Genomic DNA, 23078 nt, shown 5'->3' with positions numbered 1-23078 from the left:
CCCTGCCTGGGTGGCACTGAGGCCGGGGGATGGGCTGAGTTGTGTCCACCCCCCCTCCACTCCGCCCACCGAGGTATCATCCTCGCCCTTCTCGGGGCCAGTCCAAGGAGGAGGATACCCCTGATCTGGGAGCCCTGCGCTTCATGAGAGGTTTCTGGCAGCAATGAGCTCCACTGGAACATGGATGGGAAAATGGATTTATTGGGGAGGCTCGAGGGTGGGTAGGGAGGGGACGATTTCCGTCAGGAAGCCCCAGAGGTGGCTCCCACCCCTCACTTCACAGCCTGGGCACGTCTCTGACTCAGCCGTGGTGGAGATGGTCGCGGTCCTCCTCCGGGACGCTCTGCACCTCCAAGGACAGCATCCGGGGGGGTGGCCTGTGGGCATTGGCCTCCCCGGCATTGTCCTGGGGAGGGTGGTGGAGGTGGTCATGGTCCTCCTCTGGTCCCGCCTGGACTTGGAGGGGGCCCCTTTGAGCCCAGGCGCTGCTGGAGACCTTTAGACCTAGTTCTACGTCGTCGGTGATCTCATGCTCCTCCGGCGGCTCCACGGCTCGTATGCCCAGGAGGCTGGAAGAGCGAAATCACGAGGAATGATGGGGGTTGCTTAATATCCCCCCACCCCAGGGGAATCCCCGTCAGGGTGCAGGGACGCTGGCAGGACACCCTGAACCTCCCAGGGAGGCTGCAATTAGGATCTCATCAAGCAAACAGACTAATTGAGCCGCTTATCCTGCAAGCGGGCTGGATGAGTTTGGAACATTGATGCCGCCGGCGGCAAAGGGAAACTAGCCAGGAATGCTCGGAGGGTTTGGGTGGTTTTAGGGGGAAGACAGCTGGGAGCCCCTTAGTTTTTGTGGGGGGTGCAAAGCAACAAGGGAAATTTATTCCCTACCCCCTCCCCCCTCCCGAAATGCTTTGCATTTTGCGGTGTTGCTTTGTCAGTGGTGGGGGCACCCGACAGCGCGGGGAGCACGTCCGCCTCTTACATTTCCTTGGCCAAATCCTGCTCTGCAGCCAGGTCCTTCCGCCCAGTGCCGCTGGGAGCCTGTGAGGGGAGAGGAGGCAGGTGCCAGGGGGGTGGCAGAGATCACGCGTGGGTCTCCCTGTGCCCGCCGCTGGCAGGGGGATGAGGCGGAGGCTGGGGGCTCACCTGGGTGCCCCCGGGTGCTGGCAGGAGGAGGGCAGTGCCCAGCAGGAGGGCAATGCTGCAGAGACGCACGGCCGCCGGGCTGCCAGAGAGATGGCCAGGGAGCCACGTTGGCAGGAGCCGTGTTGGCTGGTGCCTGCCTGCACCCACAGCCCCTGTCTGCGCCCATAGCCCCTGCCTGTCCCTGCCTGCGCCCACAACCCCTGCCTGCGCCCACAACCCCTGCCTGTCCCTGCCTGCGCCCACAACCCCTGCCTGCGCCCACAGCCCCTGCCTGTCCCTGCCTGCGCCCACAGCCCCTGCCTGCGCCCACAGCCCCTGCCTGCGCCCACAACCCCTGCCTGCGCCCACAGCCCCTGCCTGTCCCTGCCTGCACCCACAGCCCCTGCCTGTCCCTGCCTGCGCCCACAGCCCCTGCCTGTGCCCACAGCTCCTTGCACCCACCCCTGCCCATGCTGCCTGCCCCCCGCTGGGTCCAGGCAGGGACCTACCGCTCCATGGCTGCCATCCGTGGGCTGCCCCAGCCTTTGCCCCGCACTTTGCCCGCTGGCGGGTGCGTCTCCTCCCAGGGCATCCTCTGGGGTGCTGGGTGGTGCCAGCTTGTGCTGACAGGGGGAAACAGGGCACGGGACTAACCCCCCCGAAGACGGCCTCCCAGGCAGCCTTTGGGTGCTTTGGCTCGGAGGGGACCTTCCAAAATCATCCATCCGCTCATGGGAAGCCAAAGGCTCAGGTTTGCCCTCTGAAATCAAGCCGGGATGGGGCTGTTTGAAGCAGACGCGTGCCTGGGCTGAAGCCCTCCCCAGGGAGATGGACGGATTGCCCCTGCTCAAGAAGCTGCTGCCCGAGCATTCACGTGCCATTCATGGTGTTGCACAGGCACAGAGGCGCCCTTCCTCCTTCAGGCTCCTTGGCTTTCCGCAGCAGAGTCTCAGGTGTTGGATTTCACAAAATAATTAATTTAATTAGAAGGTACAGCAGCAAGGAGAGCCCGGGCTGGGTGCCTCCAAAGAGACAGACCCCCCAACAAAGAAATCCCTGGGTAATTACACCCTTGTGATCTCTACACCCGCCCCTCGCGCCTCTTTTAGTCCAATGGTGATTTTTGGCCTGGGGTCTTCTAACCAACCCTAACAATTCTATGATTCCACGATTCTTTTCCTGTGTCCAGGCAGGCAGGATCTTATCTTGTCGATTTGCACTTTCAGGCGAGGGTTGGAGCGTCCATAGCTTCTGGTTTACGCTTCTTGTGCACCTGCCCTTGTTGGTAGAACATGCAGAAGTGGAGTCCCGGACTTGAGAGAAACGCTCTTGCTCTGCAGGGGTCCTGGAGGGGGGAGGCCTCTTTAGACTTCCCAGCTGGCATGGGCGTGGACGTCTTGCTCCTGCCATGGTGTTGAGTGCTCCCCCAAGTCAGCTGCCGCCCTTCCCCTCGCTTCTCCACCGTGTCCAGCATGATGGGATCCATCTCCGTGGATGGGTTACACCCTGTTTCACCAAGGGCACCCCGTTTTCGCGTGGGGACGGGTGAAGGCAAGCTCCCAGCAGCAGCTCTGCCATCCAGAGGCTGGAGGACCTCAACGGTGCTTTGCTTACAGCTGGGTGCGTGCTCAGGGACACGCTGGATGGGTTATAAAAGCTCCCTTTCCCAGCCATGGGCACACTTGCTTGCAAACGCCCTCTGCGTGGTGTGTGCGCGCACAGCTGCTGTACACGCGTGTACAAGTGGCATGCACGCACGCGTGCCACCCCAAGTCCCGCTCTCTGCGTGCGTTTGCTTGCAGGCATGCCTGTCCGTATGTCCGACCGGCCCGTTGTCCTTCTGACAGCTGCCGCTGTGTGACTCCACCTGCTACTGCCTGCACAAACAAGCAAGGGAAGGGCCAGAAAATTTCACTTATGACAAACCCCACAAGGAATAAAAAATTAAAAAAAAAAAAAAAAAAAGAAGTGCAATTCAAATTTTGGCTTGAAATTTGAATTTTTGAAAGCTGCTAGCCAGCTGGGAAAGACTCGCCCACAGACTCTGGAAAAAGTTGGTAACACAGAAGGGAGCTAATCATGAGCCCTGAGGCTGTAAACACAATTTTTATTGATTGTTTAATAGCAAGGGCAGACACTCAGAGACATGGAATCTGGGAAAAAGGAAGGAAGTTTCCAGGTGGAAACTTAGGACCTAAACATGTCAGGGAGAGCAGATTGGGCTGCTTCTGCCTGACCTTTGCACCAGCACATGCCAAAGCCTGCAGGCATCTCCGGCGATGTGTCGCCTGCCTCAAAATTCCAGTTATTCCAGTAGAGGCAAACAAAAAGCCTTGTCAGGGGCTTCCAGTGTTGGGAGAGTGATTTTTGGGCATTGCTGGTCCCTGCTGATAGACATCCCCGGGCAGGCGTGGAGTGGGAGCACCAGGGTGGTGGCCACAAGGCGGTGACAGAGGCTGGTCTTGTACCATGGGGCTGCCTGCTCTCCTCTGGCAGCGATCCTGGCTGGAGAGTTTGCCTGCCAGAGACAGTTCTCTCCGGAGACCGAGGAGCAAGGATTAAGGCCGGGCAAGTCAGCTGAGTTTTAAACAGAGCAAAGCATTTTAAAACCCGCAGGGAAATCCCCTACGTCTCCATAAGCATCGTTCCCTGCCCCTATTTGCAAGGATTTTTCAAAGCCCTTTTTATCCTTTATTCCTCCCAGAGAGGGGGAAGGGGAAAAAAAAACAAAAGCAATTATAGATCCTAAGCTTCTTGGATAAACACCGTCCCAGCAACCTCTTCCTTTCCACTTTACGGTCAATTTTATAAACATCGTTGTTTAAGGGGACCCTGAGACCTGGCAGCAGCATGCCGAGCCTGGCTGTGCTCACAATCAATCTTTTCTCCTGGCAGGATAAGACTAAAAAGGAAGGGAAAGACAAGAGGGAAAAGAAGTTTCATCTCAACCTGATTTTTGGCGTATTTGGAGCCGGGGAAGGTTCACTCTTTACATCTGACTGCCTGGGCTTCAAAACAGCATTTAAATCCTCTACAAAGCAATTTTGTAAAAATTCCTTTTATTTATTCAGCTAGTTGGAAGTCACTTTATTCTAACTCCCCATGGAAATGAGCTGCAAGGCACCAGAATGCTTTTCCTGTCCTGGGCAAACCTTTTGTGGGGGTTTGAGATCAAGTGCCAGGGACGAGAGCAGACTTCGGCAAGATGGAGGAGGACAGAATTAAGGACCTGTGCTTTTTTTTCCTCTGTTTTTTTCTTTTAGTCAGTGGCACCAGCTTCTGAACAGTCAGCAGATTTTGTCTTCCAATTTCTTGAATCTATTTCTTCCCCCCAAAAGATAAAAAAGCAAAAAAAACCCCAATCCTGCGTAGCCTCAGCTCCAGCAGCTGATCTCCTCTCACCTCCACGTCGCAGTGCTCCACTGCAGCCTGAAACTTTCTGCGAGCAGCTGATGCGTAGTTCAACCTGCCCCGTGTCTGCCCGGGGCTGTCCTCGCCGGGAGCTTTTAAAAACAGCAAGAAAATGAAAGAATTCAATTAAAATAATTAAATCAATTGCTTTAATCTACACTGCTCTTCCTCTGGATTTTATTTTGGTTCTCCTTTGTGCAAGCAGGGCTGGCAGGGAAGCGTGACACCTTGCCCGAGGGCCAGCTGAGGAGGCTGGGGGGATGTAGAGCTTTCTGCAGGAAGAGGAAACACGGCATACTTTGCCCGGTGTCATTCCTGCTGCATCTTTGGGGGTGATGCCTTGCAAGTTTTTCACAAAGTGTATGCGATCCCCACAGCTGCCCGGAGTTTCAGAACAGCATTTGCAAGTTCAGGTGAGATGTGACCATCCATCTAGAATGCCACTGCTGCCCAGAGTGGTCCTGGCACTGATGAGACACAAACGCTCACAGCACAGAGGCAGAGGGATGTATTCGTAGTTTGATTTCAGAGGGGATCAGAAAAGAGACTGTTGTGTCTTGGGAAGGATAAACGTAAGCACGGGTCAGCTCTGAAATGCTGCCCAACTGAGGGTGGTACAGAGACACAGAGGGACCGTAGCAAAGCCCGTCCCAACGTATTGATGTATCCCAAACAGCTGCCGCGCAATCCCTGTTTTCGCCCTTCTGCCTTCCCTGTACGGAGCAGGACCCTCCTACGCAGCTGCAAATATCCCAGCTCAGCCGCAGTGCCGTCGCAAACATTTATGGGTGACAGCAGCCAGCGGCCTTCTCATCGTGCACAAATCTGGTGCACTGACCTTCAGACTTTCTTCCTTGGTCCTTTAAATCCTCGGGTGGCACCTTGTCCAAAGCAAATTGTGGATGGGATTCTGGAAAGTGAAAAGACAAGCTTTAGTACGCATTAATGCCCCATCTCTCGCAGGACCACCAGATGTGTAGCGTTTCAAGCTCCCAGAGTGGGAAGAGGAAGGCACTGGAGGAGCAGGACATCTAAATCAGCAGTGTAATTAAAAAAAAGGGAGAAATACTGGTCTGCTTTCCCATTTATCCTGCATATTTCATTGCTGTTCTGGAGGGCTCTCCTCTCTTTGCAATAGGGTGTAAGGTGTTACCAAATGCCACTGGGCAGTTGTAGTGGTTTTTTGCAGAAGCACACGCTTGTGATGAGCAGGAGAGCAGCAGCAGCAGTAAAAGCATGGCCTCTCGGCACCGAATTCTCCTTTTGACCTGCAGCATCACATTGAATTCAAGGGATGGTTTCTTTCTGGTTTATAAGCTGTTACGCTGGACAAAGCGGTGGAGTTTAAAATGTCACCTGCTTAGGGGCAGGTTTTTGTCAGGCAGGCCATGACATACCAAAGCAGACCCAACTGGCTGCAGTCCACTGCGAGCGCTTTCAGACTCCACACCTCTTTAGAAAGCCCTGAAACAGTAACGCTCACCTCGTTTTACAGAGGTGGTGCGAAACACTGGCACCAGCGAACCCAAGAGGGAGCTGAGGACAGAAGCGGGTTTTCCAGTGCGGTCGTGGGCTCACTGTTCTGCTTCCAGACTGCCAGCGTGTCACAGGTACAGGAAACTCAAAACCACAATAATGCCTTTGCTAACTAGAATAGTTTAGGCAAAAACATATGCTGAGAGATGATTAAAACAATGAAAAAAATTACACCAATCTGGGTACTGGAAGAGGGTGATGTCCTTTTGATGGCTCCCTTGTATCTTGTACAGGTTTTACGGCAGAAGGTGAGGAGGATTTCAAAAGTCAAGCCAGCATCAGGCAATTCAGTTTCAACTTTTTGTTAAGACTTTATGTAAAAAAAAAAAAACAACCACAAAACAAACCCAGAAAAAACCAGCAATGCTGCTCTGGCCTAATCTGCAAAACCTCGGATTCAAGGCAGGATGTTCACCTGCTTTATTTGTGACTTGTCCTGTGACTGCACGGGAGAGCACAGACAGCTACAGTGAAATGCACCAGCACAGCCCCATGTCAGCTCGGATGGGAAAGTGTTACAAAGCAGGAACAAAACTTGTTTCGAGCATTTTAGGGCAGAGCTCATACCTTCAGACCCACACCATTCTGCAGTATCCTGGGAAGAGATCATGAGCGGGCAGACTAACAGAAACTTATTGACGTGGCTTTCGCAGCGTACGCACACCCTTCCTTACGCTTTCCTCTTTTAAAAACATCTTTAAAACATACGTGGAAATCCTACCTCTCTTATCTTCAACAGAGAACCACCCTGAGCCGTGCTGCCCTAGGCACTGCAAAATGCCATTAAGATGATACGGTCCCAGCCCCAGAAATTTTTGCCTGTGGAGGCCAACAGTACAGACCTGGATTTATAGTGTCGTTTCTCTGGCACCCCGAGGCCAGGGCTGGCTGCAGGATGAGGGATCTCCATGTTCTCACTGGGCCCTATTTCCATGGGGTCCACTGGGAATGGTTCCGATGTCTCCATGCTCACATCCATTGGTACACCAACACCCTGCTTCACAGGAGAGCTCACGTGCTTGGGGCCACTGCAGAGAGAAAATTTTATGTCCTTCCTCAGCAGCAGCCAAATAAGCCCAGAGCAAAGGAAATTAAAAAGTATTTCATGACAAAAAAGGTCAAGTCCAACTTGAGTGAGTTACTGCATGGTGGCACAAAGATTTGGCTGTGCAAACCACTGGGAGCAGCCAAAAGGCTGATGGAGAGCTGCGTGACAGGCTTGTATGAGTTTCTACTTTAAGTATTCAGGGTTACAGAATCCCAGAATGTTAAGGGTTGGAAGGGACCTTTGGAGACCATCTAGTCCAACTGCCCGCCAAAGCAGGGTCATCCAGAGCAGGCTGCACAGGAACGCACCCAGGCGGGTTTTGAACATCTCTAGAGAAGGAGACTCCACCACCTCTCCAGGCAGCCTCTTCCAGTGCTCCATCACCCTCAAAGGAAAGAAGTTTTTCCCTCATGTTCATACGGACTTCCCTGTGTTCCAGTTTGTGCCCCTTGTCCTGTCACCAGGCCCCACCCTCTTGACACCCACCCTTTAGACATTGATAAGCACTGATGAGATCCCCTCTCAGTCTTCTCTTCTCCAGGCTAAACAGCCCCAGGTCTCTCAGCCTTTCCTCATCAGAGAGATGCTCCAGTCCCCCGACCATCTTTGTAGCCTCCACTGGACACTCTCCAGCAGTTCCCTGTCTTTCTTGAACTGGGGAGCCCAGAACTGGACACAGCACTGCAGACGTGGCCTCACCAGGGCAGAGCAGAGGGGGAGGATGACCTCCCTCCGCCTGCTGGCCATGCTCTTTTTAATGCCCCCCAGGAGACCACTGGCCAAGTTCTTTTCTTCAGTCCATAAAGCACAACTCATTCAATGGGCTCAGAATGTACACACTGGGCTACCCACACAAGCTTTGAAAGACTCCACAGACCCAGTCCCCTGTCTCTTTGGGCACCTCCCACTCTGCCAGGAGAGAAATTTTCTCTCCATTCTATCACCCAGGTCTCTGTTATCATTCTATTAATCCCTGTGGTGAAAGAAGTGCTTGAAATGAGCAGCCAGCTCAGAAAGTCATTCACCAAACTTACAAAGCCTCCCTCTGCTCTGCTTGGGCTTTTGGGGAACGGTAATGTTGCAAAGGGTTAGAAGGTAGGAAACATGCACAAGGTGATGCAGGGCTTTGCATTTACACTTGAGAAGGCACGAAGGGAACAGAGCCTGGAGCCACACAGGGAGAGAAATACAATGGGTTTCCACATTAAAATAAAGTAAAACATTGCCACAGAAAGACTTGCAAGTTGACTGTTCTTACAAGCAGCAGAAAACGTCCTTTCTGAGACCCTGCTTCCTTACTCTGAAAGGGAGTGTGACAGCAGAGAAGCACAATATCACCTCTACAGGGGAAAAGCAGTTGTGCTATGGCAGTTCTGCAGTTACCTTTGCACTTTCTTCGGCCTATCAAACCGAAAGTCAGCAGGATAAAGGTGAACGGTGACCAAGTGATCCTTTCTGTCCTTGCTGCTCTTGAACTTCTCTGCACAGCCTTCTACCAAACACTTGTACTGAAAGGCAAGAGGAAAAAAAAAAAAGACATAATTGGAAAAAGCAAATGGTGTCAGTGGGGGGGACATGAGTGCCCTGCCCAAAGGGTGCCAGCACACGCCGTGCACACCAATGACGAACAAAGGGCTGGGCAGGGCGACTCACCATGTTTTGCTTCTCGGCCATTATCTGGAAGAGCGAGTCGTGCCATTCCAAGATGTGAATATCCAAAAGATGCCCCGATGGAAAGGAGCGCTTGCAGAAGGAGCAGACGTTCCTGTGCAGCGTGTTGTAGTGGTGCTCGTAGCCCTCCAGTGTATCAAAGACCTGGCAGCACCCAGAGATGTGGCAACTGAATTCAGACACCCTATGGGGAAATTAGGACATCCACAACTCAAATTAAATTAGAACCTTAATTTAAGCTGCATCTCTCCCTCTAGATGACTTTATTTACTTGCAGCATTCTTTTGTGAATAATACTTAAATTAAAGGAAAGGTGCAATGGAATGAAGATTATGATGGTACTGGCAGCTGGAAACTCTTATTTGCCATTACGGCTTGAGCATCATTGTCCTCTAAAGTGGTGCTTCGATTAAGAATGAACACCAAGCAGCAATGTGAGAAATAAGCTGTTTGACCTTTACAGCTGTGGATTAAAACTTTGTGCCGATGCTGTTTAACAAGCATCTGTAGGATAACCTCACACAATCCTCAAAGTACTTCCGCAATTTCATATACGACAGCAGGTTTTAAAGCAAGATGAAGATTCTCCTGCAGGCTTCGCATTCGTAATTGGGGCTGTCTGTACCTGTCCCACTGTTCTGTCTGTGTAAATAATAACCTGCCACTTAAATCCTCTTGTTTAGCTACAATCCCAATGTTATAGATGCTTTGTATGCTTTTGGGGAACACTCAGTGAAATGATGTCACATCCAGCAAGCACAAGGAAGTCACTATTTAGCCAGACAGCTGGCTGCAGCACAAAATACCAATTTTTGACCTTTTAAGCAGGACATTGAGGTTTGCAAACTATTTCACCTCATTTTCCTTTTCAAAATCATAGAATGGTTTGGGTTGGAAGGGACCATAAAGATCATCCAGTTCCAACCCCCTGCCCTGGGCAGGGACACCTCCCACCAGACCAGGCTGCTTAAAGCCCGGTCCAGCCTGGCCTTGAACACCTCCAGGGATGGGGCAGCCACAGCTTCTCTGGGCAACCTGTTCCACTGCCTCACCACCCTCATAGTAAAGAATTTCTTCCTAATATCTAATCTAAATTTCCCCTCTTTCAGCTTAAAACTGTTACCACTTGTCCTATCGCTCCACTCCCTGATCAAGTTTCCTGTAGGCACCCTTTAGGTACTGGAAGGGGCTCTAAGGTCTCCCCGGAGCCTTCTCTTCTCCAGGCTGGAGAACCCCAACTCTCTCAGCCTGTCTTCATAGCAGAGATGCTCCAGCCCCGATGATGTTCATAGCTTCCTCTGGACCCACTCCAACAAGTCCACGTCCTTCTTGTGCTGAGGAATCCAGACTGGAGTAGAGAGGCAGAATTAAAATGCTTTGCAATGCATCCACACCTTCTCCCTTTTAACTTATTTCTCCTCCTTGGCCTCTAATGTCCATGGATGAGAGGAAAAGCACACATCTAAGCCTTGCACCCACAGAATGTGAGCAAGGGGGGGTTCAGTGCTGCACACCAATGTGATGAGGAGAAGGATATAAACTAAAAGGCATGCCTGCTGCCACTGCTGTGCTGGGGTAGCACGCAGGTCCTGCCTCACTTACTTGGGTCTCTCTGCCACCTCCGCGAGGCTGGTGAGGACACCCTGGAGGTAGAGGTGCCTGTGAATGTCTCCATCCTAGGAGAGGAGGAGAGAGAAAGGCCGTGGGCTGGCAGGCCGGCCTCCACAGAGCAAACCCTTCCCCTGCACGGAGACAGGCGGTGCTGGGAAAGGCTCTGAGGGAGCACGGCCGTTGCTTAGACGGGAGGGCGGCGGCCCAGGCCCGAGGTGGGCTTTGAGGGAGCACGGCCGTTATCTTTCCACACAGACCAAGCCCGCAGGCCCGGGCCGGAGAGGGCTCGCCCGGCGGGGGGATGGTAGGCCCTCACCTCCAGCAGCGGGTGATGGAGGCCGAGGCGGAGGCGACGGGGGGCGAAGGCGAAGGGGGAAGGGGAGGACGACGGGGCAGGCGCTGGGGGCGGGAGCGGTGGGGCGGGCCGCGGCGGGGCAGGCGGCCTTTCCCTGAGGCGGCTGTGCAGTCCAGCCGGCAGCGTGAGCATGGCGCAGCATTGCGCATGCGCGGCGACGCGCACTTCCGGGCGGTGGCGGGCACTTCCGGGAGGTGGTGGGCACTTCCGGGGCGGGCAGGTAAGGGACGGGACGGGGTGGTGCCCGGAGCCGCCGCGGGGGTCGGGGAAGGTGCAGGGCTCCCGGCGGAGCTGGGGCGGGAAACGGAGGGACCCGCCGCGGAGGTTCCGCGCTCCCAGCAGGGCTAATGCCGCAGCTGGTCACTGGGGGCCGTGTCCGCGTGAGCCGCCGGGGTACCGCCGCGGATGGGCATCCCCCGCCGCTCGGGGCCCGTCCTCGTGGACGCCCCGCCTGTTTCCGGGCTGTTCCCTTGGGGCCGGCCGGGGTTTCCAGGTTGTTGCTGGTGCAGATCCTCGCTGCTGGGGTTGGTGATATTTGATGTGTCCTTTGACAGACAGGAGGAACGGCTTTTGGCAACTCGCGCATCCCACAGCAGGAATGAGGGGTTGGCGGGCCACAGGCTGCAGTGAGCGCTGATAGAGAACTGGATAGACTGGCCCGGTGGGGTCACAGAAAGGAACCTTAAGGAACTGGGAAAAATGCAAATGCCTGGTCCTTGGGAACACCACAGCCCAAATGACAGCAGAGGCTGGGTGACAGCTGGCTGGAGCACACCTGTGAAGAAAGGCATCTATAGGTCCAGGGGAGCAGGGTGGATATGAAGAGTGCTGTGCCCTTGTGCCAGCAAAGGCCAGTCCTCTCCCCCGTTACCAAGGACATAGCCAGCAGATAAAGCAAAGGGAACACCTCGTTCATGACACCACATCCAAAAGACTCTGGGCAGTCTTGGGGCTTCCTTATGAGAGAACATATAACAAACCGGAGCAAGCCTGGGGTGGCCCCGGTGATGGTGGGTGGAGGCCAGGGCAGGCAAGGAGAGGCTGGGGCAGTTGGACTTGCTCAGACGGAGATGTGGAGGTTAAGGGGGATTCAACAGCATCTCCCCCTGCCCAAAGAGTTACTGGAGGCACTGGGGCTAGACCCTGCTTAGAAGGGCACAGTGAGAGCCCCAGAGGCACTGGCACAAGCTGCAACATGGGAAATCCCAGTTGGATATTAGGAAGAGGAGTTTTCACGTGAGGATCACGGCCCTGGGTTGGGGGGGAGAAGCTGGATCTTTAGAGATATTTAAGCTTTGACCGGACAATGCACCGCACAGCCTGCTCTGGTTTGACTCAGTTTTGGATGGACAGTTGGACTGAGACTTACAAAGATCCATTCTTGCCTAAGTGATTCAATGATTTTGGCAAACCAAAAGCGTGTCTGTATGCTTGATATCCTATGTCTGTACAGGGTGTCACATTAAACTCCATACTCGCGTGATGCCTCAATCAGACTCTTACTTCGGCAGCCATCATTTAAGTAGCTTCGCAGAATTTGGTGCTTATCTGTTAATGCAATGGGTAGTAGAAGACTCCTAAACTTGGAAAAACTGCTTTTGAATAACATCAGAAGCAGCAGTGCAGGCAGGCTTCTGAAGCCAGCAGTTTCAGCTGTGTATGCAGTCTGTCAGTTCACGAACCACCACTTCCTATGACAACTCAGTAACTTTCCCACTGCCAGTGTGATTTTGAGATTGAAAAATTCTCTGCTGGCTCACCGATGTTTAAGGTGAGCTTTGTACCAGTACAGTTAAATCGGGCACAAAACCGAGTATCTCTGTTTTGCTTGCTTCCTTCCCTTAATTTCTTTATTCCAGTCAAATATTTTAGCACGTAGTCAAGAAGTGTTGTTTGTGTGGGTATATTTTCATTTGCAGCGGTAAAATAATAGCTTACCGCCTTTGTTTCTGCATCCCCCAGAGCTTGTAGCCTCACGTAAGAGTATGAGCGAGTTTCGCATTCACCACGATGTCAATGAGTTGCTCAGCCTGCTGCGCGTTCATGGCGGGGAAGGAGCCGAAGTCTACATCGATCTTCTGCAGAAGAATCGAACGCCTTATGTTACCACGACTGTCTCTGCGCACAGTGCAAAGGTAAGCGTTGATGTACTGTAATCACGGCTGACATGCATTTCAGACCTTACAGGGGGGAGCAGCAGGACTCCTGAAGTGGTGTGCTTCCTTTGCAGTCATAGATAGAGGTTCCGTTGGCTCTGAGAGCACAGTCCTCCCTAAGGAGAAATTCCAGGTAAACATTCTTTAGCGTGATTTCTCTTGGCCAGTGACGTGAACTACCTTTTCCTTACTCTGCTCTTCTGCAAGATGACTTGACTTCTGTGGGTGTGGAGCTGGACACGTTTCGGGCGGCGGAATGACTCATTGGTAAAAAAAGGGGATAATCTGATCTGGAATCTCAATTTTGGGTATAAAGGAGAAAGATTATATCAGGAAAAAGGCAAAATCCTTGCATCTTGGAGAGAGTGGTGGAAGACCCTGAGAAGGATTTTTAGAACTGGTGTGAGGGGGAAGTTTAAAAAAGGAGCTTATTTTGTGCCTGTGGTGGTTGTTTCAAATTTTGATTAGAGGGGTTGTCCTCTGGAGGAATAAAACAAATGTAATGGTTTGAAATAGGATTATATGAACAATACCTGACATTTTCTGAACGTCACCCAGGTATTGGGGATTAAAGCCTGACACTTTCATGACTGGGCATAATTCTGTGGCTATACTGCTTTTCATTGTCATTTTTAAAAGCAAGCCATCAGTCAAGCTATAAGTGCTAGAAAATTGCTAACTCTTTCTGAAAGTTTAGATCTTTGTAGCCTGAACTGCATGTTTTCACTAATTCTAGTCTTAAGCATCATTTATACTGACAGCTACAGGTCATAGACTTGTACAAGGATTTAAGTAGGAGGCACAGCTGGTGACCTGCAGTCCAGCCCCTTGTTCACAGCAAGGCCAGCATCACAGCTACAGCAGACTGCTTAGCTGCGTTTTGAAGATCTCCAGAAGATTTTTCCATCTCTCTGGCCGTGTCCCAGGGTCACTTCTCTCTCCAGAAATAACTGTTTCCCTAGGGCCGGCTGGGATTTTCCATGTTGTGATACGCGGCGGTGCCTGTGGTGCTTTTGCTGTGCCTCTCGGAGCAGGGTCTGTAACCCTTTCAGGCAATGGGCAGCGCGCCCCACCATCTCTGTGGCTCAGTCCAGTTTGCTGATGTCTCTCTTGCTAATGGGGCCCCCAAAGTGGACCCAGTGTCCAGATGTGGCTTCATCAACGCCAAATCCCTTAATAAACCTGTTGATACAAAATTATATTGCTTCAGACTGAGCATGTGCCAATCGAGCCCTACTGCAGATCTTAACGCTTACCTTCACCTTTTCTCTCCTGCAGTCCCTTCTCCATCACCTGAAGTGCTAGGACCCCCACTTTCCTCCAGCAGTTGTTAGTAGGAGACCAATGCTGCAGCATTCAGTCCAAAACCCATTCCTGAAGTACTTCAATAGCAGCAGCAGCCTGCACGTTGTCTTTGCACAATGCTCCTCTTTTGAATGCTGTGATAATATTATATATTAGACATTTAATATTAATTTGGTGTTTTACAGGTAAAAATAGCAGAGTTTTCTCGAACTCCTGAAGATTTTTTAAAGAAGTATGATGAGCTGAAGTCTAAAAATACAAGACATCTAGATTCTTTAGTTTATCTACTATCAAAACTCACAGAAGACAAAGAGGTTTGTTTATCCTTTAGAACTGGATGTGTTATAAGTATTCAGCAGTAGCAACAATGTGATGATTTTAAGTACAGCATGCTTTCTTATGACAACGTTCAGCGAAATGCGTTGAAATCAACTGGTTGTAGCATCTACTTAATTGTTAAAGCACTACTGAGTATTACAATCCTTGATATAAACCACCAAGATGTGGGAAACTGGGAGACCCGCGGTCTCATTCGGCACGGCCATCTTATGGTCATATGTTTCTTGCTTTAGCGTGTGCTGATCAGCATTCACAAAATCTTTTCTTTCTTTCTGTATGGACAGACACTCCAGTATTTGCAACAAAATGCTAAAGAAAGGGCAGAACTTGCAGCAAATGCAGCAACCAGTGGCAGCACAAATTTTTCTATTCCCTCCTCTACTTCCAAGATATCTCTACAGGAGCTCGAGGAGCTACGCAAGCAGCTGGGCAGTGTCGCAGCCAACTCCAGTGTACAGCAGGTATTCTCTTTTCCCAGGCTTTGGGCGCAAAATCGCTCCCTTCTGCTCATGGGTATAGCTGTGCTCTTAACTTTATCATCCAGTGGAATTATAAATGTTCCTCTCTGTGCAGATAATTTAAATTATCTCTCAAAATGTTTTAGTCGGATTATATTAAATCTTTGTGCTGTTCTTAATAAAAGTGCCTTTTTTTCTCTTTAGGTCAGTTAAGGTGAGTCAAGTTTAGGCCATGACAGTTCTAACTGGTGTGGGCGTTAGTGGAATTTAATTTTCCCGTTTCAAACAACTGCTTTGAGCTGTGCTGATATTTCCTTTTCTGCCTGTGGCAGTGCTTGCTCAGGAGCTCAGCAGCCATCGTGGGGTGTCCCCATCCACGCTAGGAGTACCGCTCTCTCAGATAATGCGAATACAATGCCTCACACGATCATTCCCCAAGTGGACGCTTAGCTATTTGAGCTCCTGAAATAAATGCTGCAAAGTGACTGCAAAGACAAAAAGGAAGGAAAAAGGAAAAAAAAACAAACCTGCTGTAGAAGTAAACTGTATCATTACAAGACACAGGCTTAGAAAACAGTTAAGCAAGTGTCTGATTATCAGCAGGCTGGGAGGTAGGAGCTGCAAGAGGGTGATTATTACTTAAATCCAAATTTTTATGTCCTATTATCATTTGTATAAATAACTATACTGTGATGGGTTGACCTTGGCTAGCCACGCTATTACTCCCCCTGCTCAACAGGACAAAGAGGAGAAAAATAGGATAAAAAGCTTGTGGGTCAAGATAAGGGCTTTTGGCTGCGGAATGCACGGAAGCAACTGTGTACGGACAGTTATTTGGACGGAGGTGAAAGAGTGATAAGTGGGGAGAAGGGGAAGAAGAAAAGATGCTCAGAGGTCCGTAGCGAGTGAGCAACTGGACGATATCTGCAAATGCATCCATTTAAAATTTTGCAGCTTACCTCTGTCCCAGAGGTTCGTTTCTGTTCTGCCTTCTGATTAATGGTCAATAAAATCTAACGGGCAAAGCGTCCAGGGTCTGAATGTGACTGTTTCCGAGGATGCCCCCTGCTTGTAGATGCTTGGAAATAACACGCTGGGCATGTCTCAGTCTGCAGCCTCTGTTGTGGCAGTCCTGCGCCCTTGCTCAGTGCAAGTTGTATGTATATCTTGTTAGTGCACGGGGTCTGTCTGCATTTATGAGGCGTGTGCTTCACTCAACTCCTTGCTTTGTGGCGCTGCTGGCCCTGTCTTGGCCACGTGGCAGGATTCGCTACCAACCTTTTCTGTTGAGCACTCTAGCTGTGGCTGTATATGGTTTATTGCCCATGCTGGCTTCTCAGCAGATGTGCGTTTACTCTTCAATCTGTGAATATCTTTCTGTGGCAGTGGCTGAGCAGAGCAAACACCTTCCAGGGAACTGTGAAGATTATGACAGTAGATCTGCTGCCAACTGGGGAGTTTGCTGTGATGGTCAGATCACTTCAAGCCATCGGTGGCTAGAGGAATGGACTCTCCATGTTCAGTGTTTTGGGACACCTGCAGGTTTTCTCAGCTTGAAGGGCTGTACGTGCATGTGATGATGGAGCGTTCAAGTCCTAAACAGAGAGTCCAACCCCCTCCCACTTTCAGGCAGTGATGAAACCAGCCTTGTTCCACATACCCTGTAAAATACATGTCTGCACAGACTGTTTGCCTGACTTATCCAAATCCTTCACAGGTGATCTGAGTCAAATGGTTGATTGAGATCATGAAGGGAAGATGAATTTCCACTAAGATAACTGATCTTTTTAATAGGATTCATGTGCAGACTTGCTAAAAGAGGAAAGGAAAGTAAGTGGTGTTCTCTGGGATGTTTAGTTCACAACCGAAGGAATTGAAATGGCAATGCAAGCCTCATAGAAAGATTTGTGCCTCCCTGCTGCTCCATTTATACTTTCTTCAGACTTAAAGAGCTGAAACTCTGATAAAAGGCCCTAACAGGCAGGTGCTTGGGACCTTTGTGCCAGTTGGGCTGTATCAGCTCACATAGTTGAAATTTCTTGACCCAGAGTTTCCACTAGAGCCACTTGCCAAGAGTACTGTCAAGTAGGCATAATAATTGCAATTGATTTATTTCTCCATCTCTCTTCTAGAAGCTGGGTTGTGCACTGGCATAAGCCCTGGAGTGATCCTTCATACTGTATTGATGGGCACAAGGGTCTCACTTGAGCAACTCTATTTGTAATCCTTGTGGTACAGTCTTCATTCACCAGGAGTGGAGGATAGCTGCCAGTGTTTCCATAGACTCGTTACAGCACTGGTGGGAGGAACCGCTGGGGTTCTCCAGTCCAGCCCCACTCTCACAGCAGAGATGTCGCCTACACTAGATCAGGGCAGCTGTCGTTTTGTGCGTCTGAGTCCTGCAGCCTCCCGGGAGGGAAATACCCTGCCTCCCTGCTGCCACCCTGTGGCTGCTCCCCCTCTGCGGGCAGAAGTGTCTCTTCCTGCCTGATCTCAATATCCCAAGAGGCAGCTTGCGTCCATGGCCGCCTGAACCTCCTGCCGCTGCTGAGAGGAGCTTGACTTCACCCATCATCTTGGTACTTGTCCTTCCTGCTCTTAGCAGCCTGCAGGCTGCTCTTAGACCTTCTGTTGGCCAGACACAGCAAAGGCCAGCTACCTCCACCGCTCCTCCTTGGTCGTGTACTCTAGGTCCGGTGTAGGCTCACTGTTGCCCGTCTTCCCTCACACCAGGGCTGTAGTGCAGGGAGCTCTTCGGTGCAGTCAGCATTCATTGAGCACCAAGATGAGCTCTTTCTCTGCCTAGATGGATGTGGAAGATGCCAGATGCAGGTTCATCAGCATAAGGTGGCAAACTGCCACCTTATCCCATGGGCTTTTAAGGGCCAGGGTGACACTTGAGGGCCATGTTTTCAGTCCTGGGGGTTTTATCCAGGCTTTCATTGAGGCCTGTAATGACAATGACCTAAATTTTAAGTTACGGAGAGAAGGTTATTCATGTCCCTGAGACATGTGCTTTGTCACTGGTGCCACAAGTGCTGTGCCATCTGCTCTGTGATTACTTGTCACTGTTGGAGAGATCATACAGTGATCTTTCAGTGATTGGAGTTGCTGCTTGGATCAGTTTTGGCCCAGGAATTATTGAGGTAGTAAAACTTACGTGTTCCCTCTCAGGTAGTTATGTCCTTTATAGCCTAACTATGTCAACTTTTTGGAACTCTGCCGGTTAACAAATTCACACTAGATGTGGTTGAACTCCAACAGAAGCTCCCTACCTCTTGTCATCCCGGAGAATCACTAGCAAAGAAGAACCAGTCCCTCGATGATGGAGGTTCTGCATTTGTTTCAGGGGTTCTGGCTGCTCCTTTTCATGATCACTCAAAGGAGCAGGCCTCAGTCCCTGCCTTTTTATTAGGGACAGATGCTGCTGCTCATGCCCTTATTCCAGGCACACCCCAGCCTATAGCATGTGAGCTCACAGGGGCAGAGGTGCCAGCATGCTCCCTCACAGTGCCATGAGCTCATCTGATTTCAGGGACCTTCCACAGGCACTGGGAGCTATTGGGCTTATTCCTGTATAATATGGGAGTAGGGAATTTTACAATATATATTTTCCAGGGCCAAGAAGGAAAAGAGACTACTAGATGGATAAGGAATTGGCTAGATGGCTGCATTCAGAGAGTTGCAGTCAGTGGTTCAATGTCCAAATGGGAACCAGTAACGAGTGGTGTCCCTCAAGGGTCCATATTGGGACTAATACTATTTCATATCTTCATCCATGACATACCTAGTGGGATCGAGTGCACCCTCATCAAGTTTGCAAATGACACCAAGCTGAGTGGTGCAGTTGATATGCTGGAGGGACAGGTTGCCATCTAGAGGGACCTGGACCGGCTGGAAGAGTGGGCCCATATGAACCTCATGAAGTTCAGTAAGGCCAAGTGCAAAGTCCTGCACCTGGATTGGGGCAGTGCTCGCTATTGGTATAGTCTAGGGGATGAAGGGGTGGAGAACAGCCCTGTGAAGAAGGACTTGGGGGTACTGGTGGAAAAAAAAAATTGGATATGAGCTGGCAATGTGCGCTTGCATCCTGGAAAGCCGTGTGTATCCTGGTCTGCATCACAAGCGTGGCCAGCAGGTTGAGGGAAGTGATTCTCCCCCTCTGCTCTGGTGAGACACCACCTGGAGTTCTGCGTCCATCTGTGAGGTCCGCAGTGCAAGAAAGACATGGACCTGTTGGAGCAGGTCTAGAGGCTGCGAAAATGATCCGAGGCCTTGAACACCTCTCCTATGGAGAAAGGCTGAGAGAGTTAGATTTTTTTCAGCCTGGAGAAGATTAGGCTCTGGGGAGACCTTACTGTGGCCTTTCGATATATAAAGGGAGCTTATAAGAGGGAGTAAGACTTCTTACTAGAGCAAGGGGCAACGAGTCCCAAGTACACAATGACAGGACCAGAGGAAATGGTCTGAAGTTGCGGCAGGGGAGGTTTAGATTAGATATGAGGAAGAATGACTTTACTGAAAGAGTGGTCAGGCACTGGAACAGCCTGCCCAGGGAGGTGGTAGAGTCGCCATCCCTAGAGGTGTTTAAGAAACGTCTAGATGTGGCGCTTCAGGGCATGCTCTAGTGGCAGAGATTGTAGGTTGTTTGGTTGGACTCGATGATCTTAAGGGTCCTTTCCAACCATGAAGATTCTGTGATTCTGTGGTTTTAAACAGAAAGAGGGTAGGTTTAGATGGGGTGCTCCATCCCTGGCAGTATTCAAGGTCAGGTTGGACAGGGCTTTGAGCAATCTGATGCAGTAAAAGATGTCCATGCCCAGGACAGGGAATTTGATCTGGATGATCTTTAAAGGTCCCTTCCAACCCAAACCATTCTATGAGTCTACAATCTGGTTTAATTTTGGCAGTTGGAGACAGGAATTACTTCGCGTCTCTGATTTTCCAAGGTCATATATTCCATCTCACTCAACTGTCTCTATTTTATAGTCCTGTCTTCCATCCACGTGTGCTGTTGAGATTTTACCCGGCTCTGTTAGATTGTATGGTCTCCCATACTTAGCACAATGCCTCAGAAGCTTTTGGACTTGGATACTTTCTTAGTCTGCTCTCTCAGAAGTATTCATAGTTCATGGAGATGCTGTGATGGTGAGGTCCATGGTTTGTGGAGCTTTTCTTCCAGCTCATTCCTTCCTGACATTTGGGAAGATGTAATGATGGCTGTCCTTTTCCTAAGCAGAAACTTGTTCATACAGCTGCCGTGCACAGGGAGATCTTCCATTCCAGGTCCAGATACAGAAAGTGCACATGATGTTTTCATCTTTTAGCCAGTGTCTGCGTGTCCAGATTGTGATGGACAAGTAAACTACTATATACGCTACTTCAATGGAGAAGTATTTTCTCACTGTATGGATTTAAGATTTATGGGGGAGTTCAGGTTGCTGACCAAGGTGAAGGACTCAGTCCTACGTGGGGATCTGCAATTTTATGTGGAGTTTAGTCATCCTTTGAATTGCTGGCAGCTTACTTGATACTTCGTCCCTCTCCATACCCTACTATGAGAGTCCTGTTTCTGTTAGGGGAGCAGAGGAGGTTGAGGTCCTTCTAGCAGATCACATATACAGTATAAGTAGGAATGCAGTGTTGCTTTGGGGTGCCTCTGACCTCAGGATGTTGTACTGGCGTTATGTCAGCGGTGAACCTGCAGGAAACATGCCCAGAACTGGTGCTGCTGGGAGGAGTGGTCCCACAGCTGATGCTTGTTTGAAGGATTCCAAGACCCAGCACTGGGCAGCTCTGAGAACGTGGAAGATGGCCGGGGCCAATCACAGTATGCACGCACTACCTCTCAGTGTAAAAGCGCCATTCTTTAAGATGCAAAACTCACATGTATGTTTGCTTCCTTCTAAAATTCCTCTCTCTTCTGACACCTCCTATAAAAGGAAAGCAAAATGTCCCCTTGTGTGTCCCATTTCAAATATGCAGCTCTGTGGAGCTTAAGAAATGGTGTTCATAAGCATGTCCCCCGTGTTTGTGTCTTGGGACTCTGAGTGTTCATGTGGGTTGTACAGCTCACATGTCTCTCCAGCTGATAATTAGTCTTGCACTCCATTTTATTTTAGTGTCAGAGACCCAGAGCCAGGGGTGGAAAGTTTTGTTGGTCTTTAAGAGCTCACTTCCTTCACTGATTCCTATTCAGTGTAAAAAAACTCTGTCATTTTCCAGCTATCTGTGGGTGGATTATCTGGACTGCATTTGGCACGCAGCTACTCAGTGGGCACTATGCAGAAACGGAGTTCAGAGGTGTTTGTTAGCCTATCTGCAGGCGCCCCTTGAATAAGATGTTACTGCTTACTGCTTCTGGAAGGAGTGTGCTGCCTTTCACATGGTGCGCTTCGCAAACTAGTAAGCTGCCTGGTGGTTGTGCATGTCCCCATTCTGCTCCTCCATGCGTGCCTTAGCACCCAGGCCAGTGGGGAGGGGTGCAGAAGGGCGTTATTTGATGTACCCGCCAATAAAAAACAATAAAAAGGCCAACTGTATAAAAAAAAAATCACCTCTGCGGCACTAAGGCCAGTAGAGTGTGTGGTATTGTGAGACCAAATACTACACTGTGATACTGAAACATCAGCTATTCTACTTTCTGTTCTCAAGTTACCGGTTTACAGTCAATTTCTGCTTAAAATTCATAATTTCTTCGATGTCTGAAGATCTCTCTTTTGTCTTCTTTCTTTCACTTTCTTTTTCCAACAGCCTTTTGAGCTTACACGAAAAATCCTCCGAGATAAGCAGAACAAGAAGAATTCTGGTCAGCCCATTCCAGTATTTCCATCCTGGGTATATGAGAGACCTGCTCTTATTGGCGATTTCTTAATTGGCACCAGTTTAAGCACTGACACAACAGTACCTATAGGTATGTGATATGCAGGGAAAATTACATTAACGTTTTGTGTTTTGTACTTGTTCAGAAATACTGTTCAGATTTAATCACACTCAGGATGAAAGCAAAACTTGGCTTCTTGGACTCTACAGTTGAAGAGCAGGGTTCGGAAAAAAAAAAAACCAAACCCCAAATTTACTTTGTTCACAGTGTTTCTCCTCTGCTGAATTCCAGCCCCACTGTTGATCCATGGGGTCTAATCTGTTTTGAGTTTCGCAGTCCTTTTTCTGTCTTGAGTCACAGCCTTCATAAAATCCTACTGTAGGAGTATCACATCTGTTTTCTCAGCTGAATTCTCTCTGCACCTGACGATGGAGTATTCATCAGTCCACCCCGCTCAGTATCCTCTCCGGTAAGACTATAGCAACCTTCCTGATTTGCTGTGTCTCTCCTCACCAGAGCAGCAGGGAATTAATCTCTCCCCGTTGTATTCTAGCTTTAGGCTGACCTAAGTCTAGTTTCTTATTCATAAATTAGATTTAAGAACTTTTTTTGGAAGAGAACAGCTGAGTTAGAGACGCATGTTTCCATTCCCCAGAACTGTGGAGGCTCCTACAAGAAACCCGTAACTTCTTCCCAATGTGGATTTAGCCTGCGTCTAAGGGGAGACATGAAAACAGTAGGCTGCTTCTTGGAGGTGCCCTTAAATAGCTTCTCCACTAGCGCATTTCTGCCAGGCCTTTTGGGATGTGCCGTGAGGGTATGTTCCTAGTAAGCTCACAACCATTTGTTCTCTCACATACAGTCCTACAAACGGAGATGGATTGTTGCCTTGTGTCATGAGATAAGCTTTGTTGTAGTTAGTGTTGTAGGCACTCTGTTCTTTGATCTTCTGATGCACTTGATTATATTTCAGCAGCTGGTTTGTAGTTGACTGCACCATTTGAGACCCTACAGTTTACAGTTCACCTGCAACTTTTGCTGGGCTAGTATTTCTTTGTGTCTGTATTTTAACTGTTTTCTTGATATTTGAATATTTCAGTGGAGGGGAGGTAGGGGGAGCTGTTGACAAGATTGGAGCTCCTCAGGTCCTGTATGACCTGATGAAATCCATCCACGGGTCCTGAGGTTGCTGGCAGATGAAGTCGCCAAGTCGCAAGTGGCAGTCTGGTGAAGT

The 23078-nt window shown here is 50.0% G+C and overlaps 3 protein-coding genes across 6 annotated transcripts in view; 1 reads left to right on the top strand and 2 right to left on the bottom strand.

The window, feature by feature from the left end:
- Positions 1 to 301: 301 nt before the first annotated feature.
- Positions 302 to 3060, bottom strand: PRAP1 (proline rich acidic protein 1). Its single transcript, XM_074593040.1, has 4 exons — positions 1641 to 3060; positions 1153 to 1231; positions 989 to 1047; positions 302 to 569 (listed from the first exon to the last, which is right to left on the bottom strand). Exons 1-4 carry the CDS (start codon positions 1721 to 1723, stop codon positions 302 to 304), a joined length of 489 nt encoding a protein of 162 aa, XP_074449141.1. The 5' UTR covers positions 1724 to 3060.
- ZNF511 (zinc finger protein 511) lies at positions 2869 to 10933 on the bottom strand. Of its 2 annotated transcripts, XR_012587722.1 has the most exons (8): positions 10725 to 10916; positions 10400 to 10473; positions 8780 to 8981; positions 8510 to 8634; positions 6921 to 7106; positions 5381 to 5452; positions 4534 to 4634; positions 2869 to 3008 (listed from the first exon to the last, which is right to left on the bottom strand). XR_012587722.1 is itself a non-coding variant. In XM_074592673.1 (7 exons), exons 1-6 carry the CDS (start codon positions 10893 to 10895, stop codon positions 5383 to 5385), a joined length of 828 nt encoding a protein of 275 aa, XP_074448774.1. In that variant the 5' UTR covers positions 10896 to 10933; the 3' UTR covers positions 3218 to 4634; positions 5381 to 5382. The 2 variants fall into 2 exon arrangements, 1 of the variants encoding a protein (XP_074448774.1); XM_074592673.1 differs by lacking the exon at positions 2869 to 3008 and having other exon boundaries at positions 3218 to 4634; positions 10725 to 10933.
- The window catches only part of TUBGCP2 (tubulin gamma complex component 2), a 40634-nt gene continuing 28486 nt past the window's right edge, over positions 10931 to 23078 (top strand). Inside the window, exons 1-5 of one of the 3 annotated variants that reach the window (XM_074592664.1) lie at positions 10931 to 10983; positions 12726 to 12898; positions 14410 to 14538; positions 14848 to 15024; positions 21775 to 21934. In XM_074592664.1, the coding sequence (XP_074448765.1) occupies positions 12749 to 12898; positions 14410 to 14538; positions 14848 to 15024; positions 21775 to 21934 (616 nt within the window). In that variant the 5' untranslated portion in view covers positions 10931 to 10983; positions 12726 to 12748. Of the gene's footprint in view, positions 12535 to 12725; positions 12899 to 14409; positions 14539 to 14847; positions 15025 to 21774; positions 21935 to 23078 lie in introns of all 3 variants that reach the window. The other 2 variants (XM_074592663.1, XM_074592662.1) reach the window with 2 other exon arrangements.

This window comes from Larus michahellis, chromosome 6, assembly GCF_964199755.1.
Source record: "Larus michahellis chromosome 6, bLarMic1.1, whole genome shotgun sequence".
Taxonomy (NCBI): Eukaryota; Metazoa; Chordata; class Aves; order Charadriiformes; family Laridae; genus Larus; species Larus michahellis.
The sequence above is the reverse complement of the archived record's forward strand: the minus strand, read 5'-3'. Positions and strand labels throughout refer to the sequence as shown.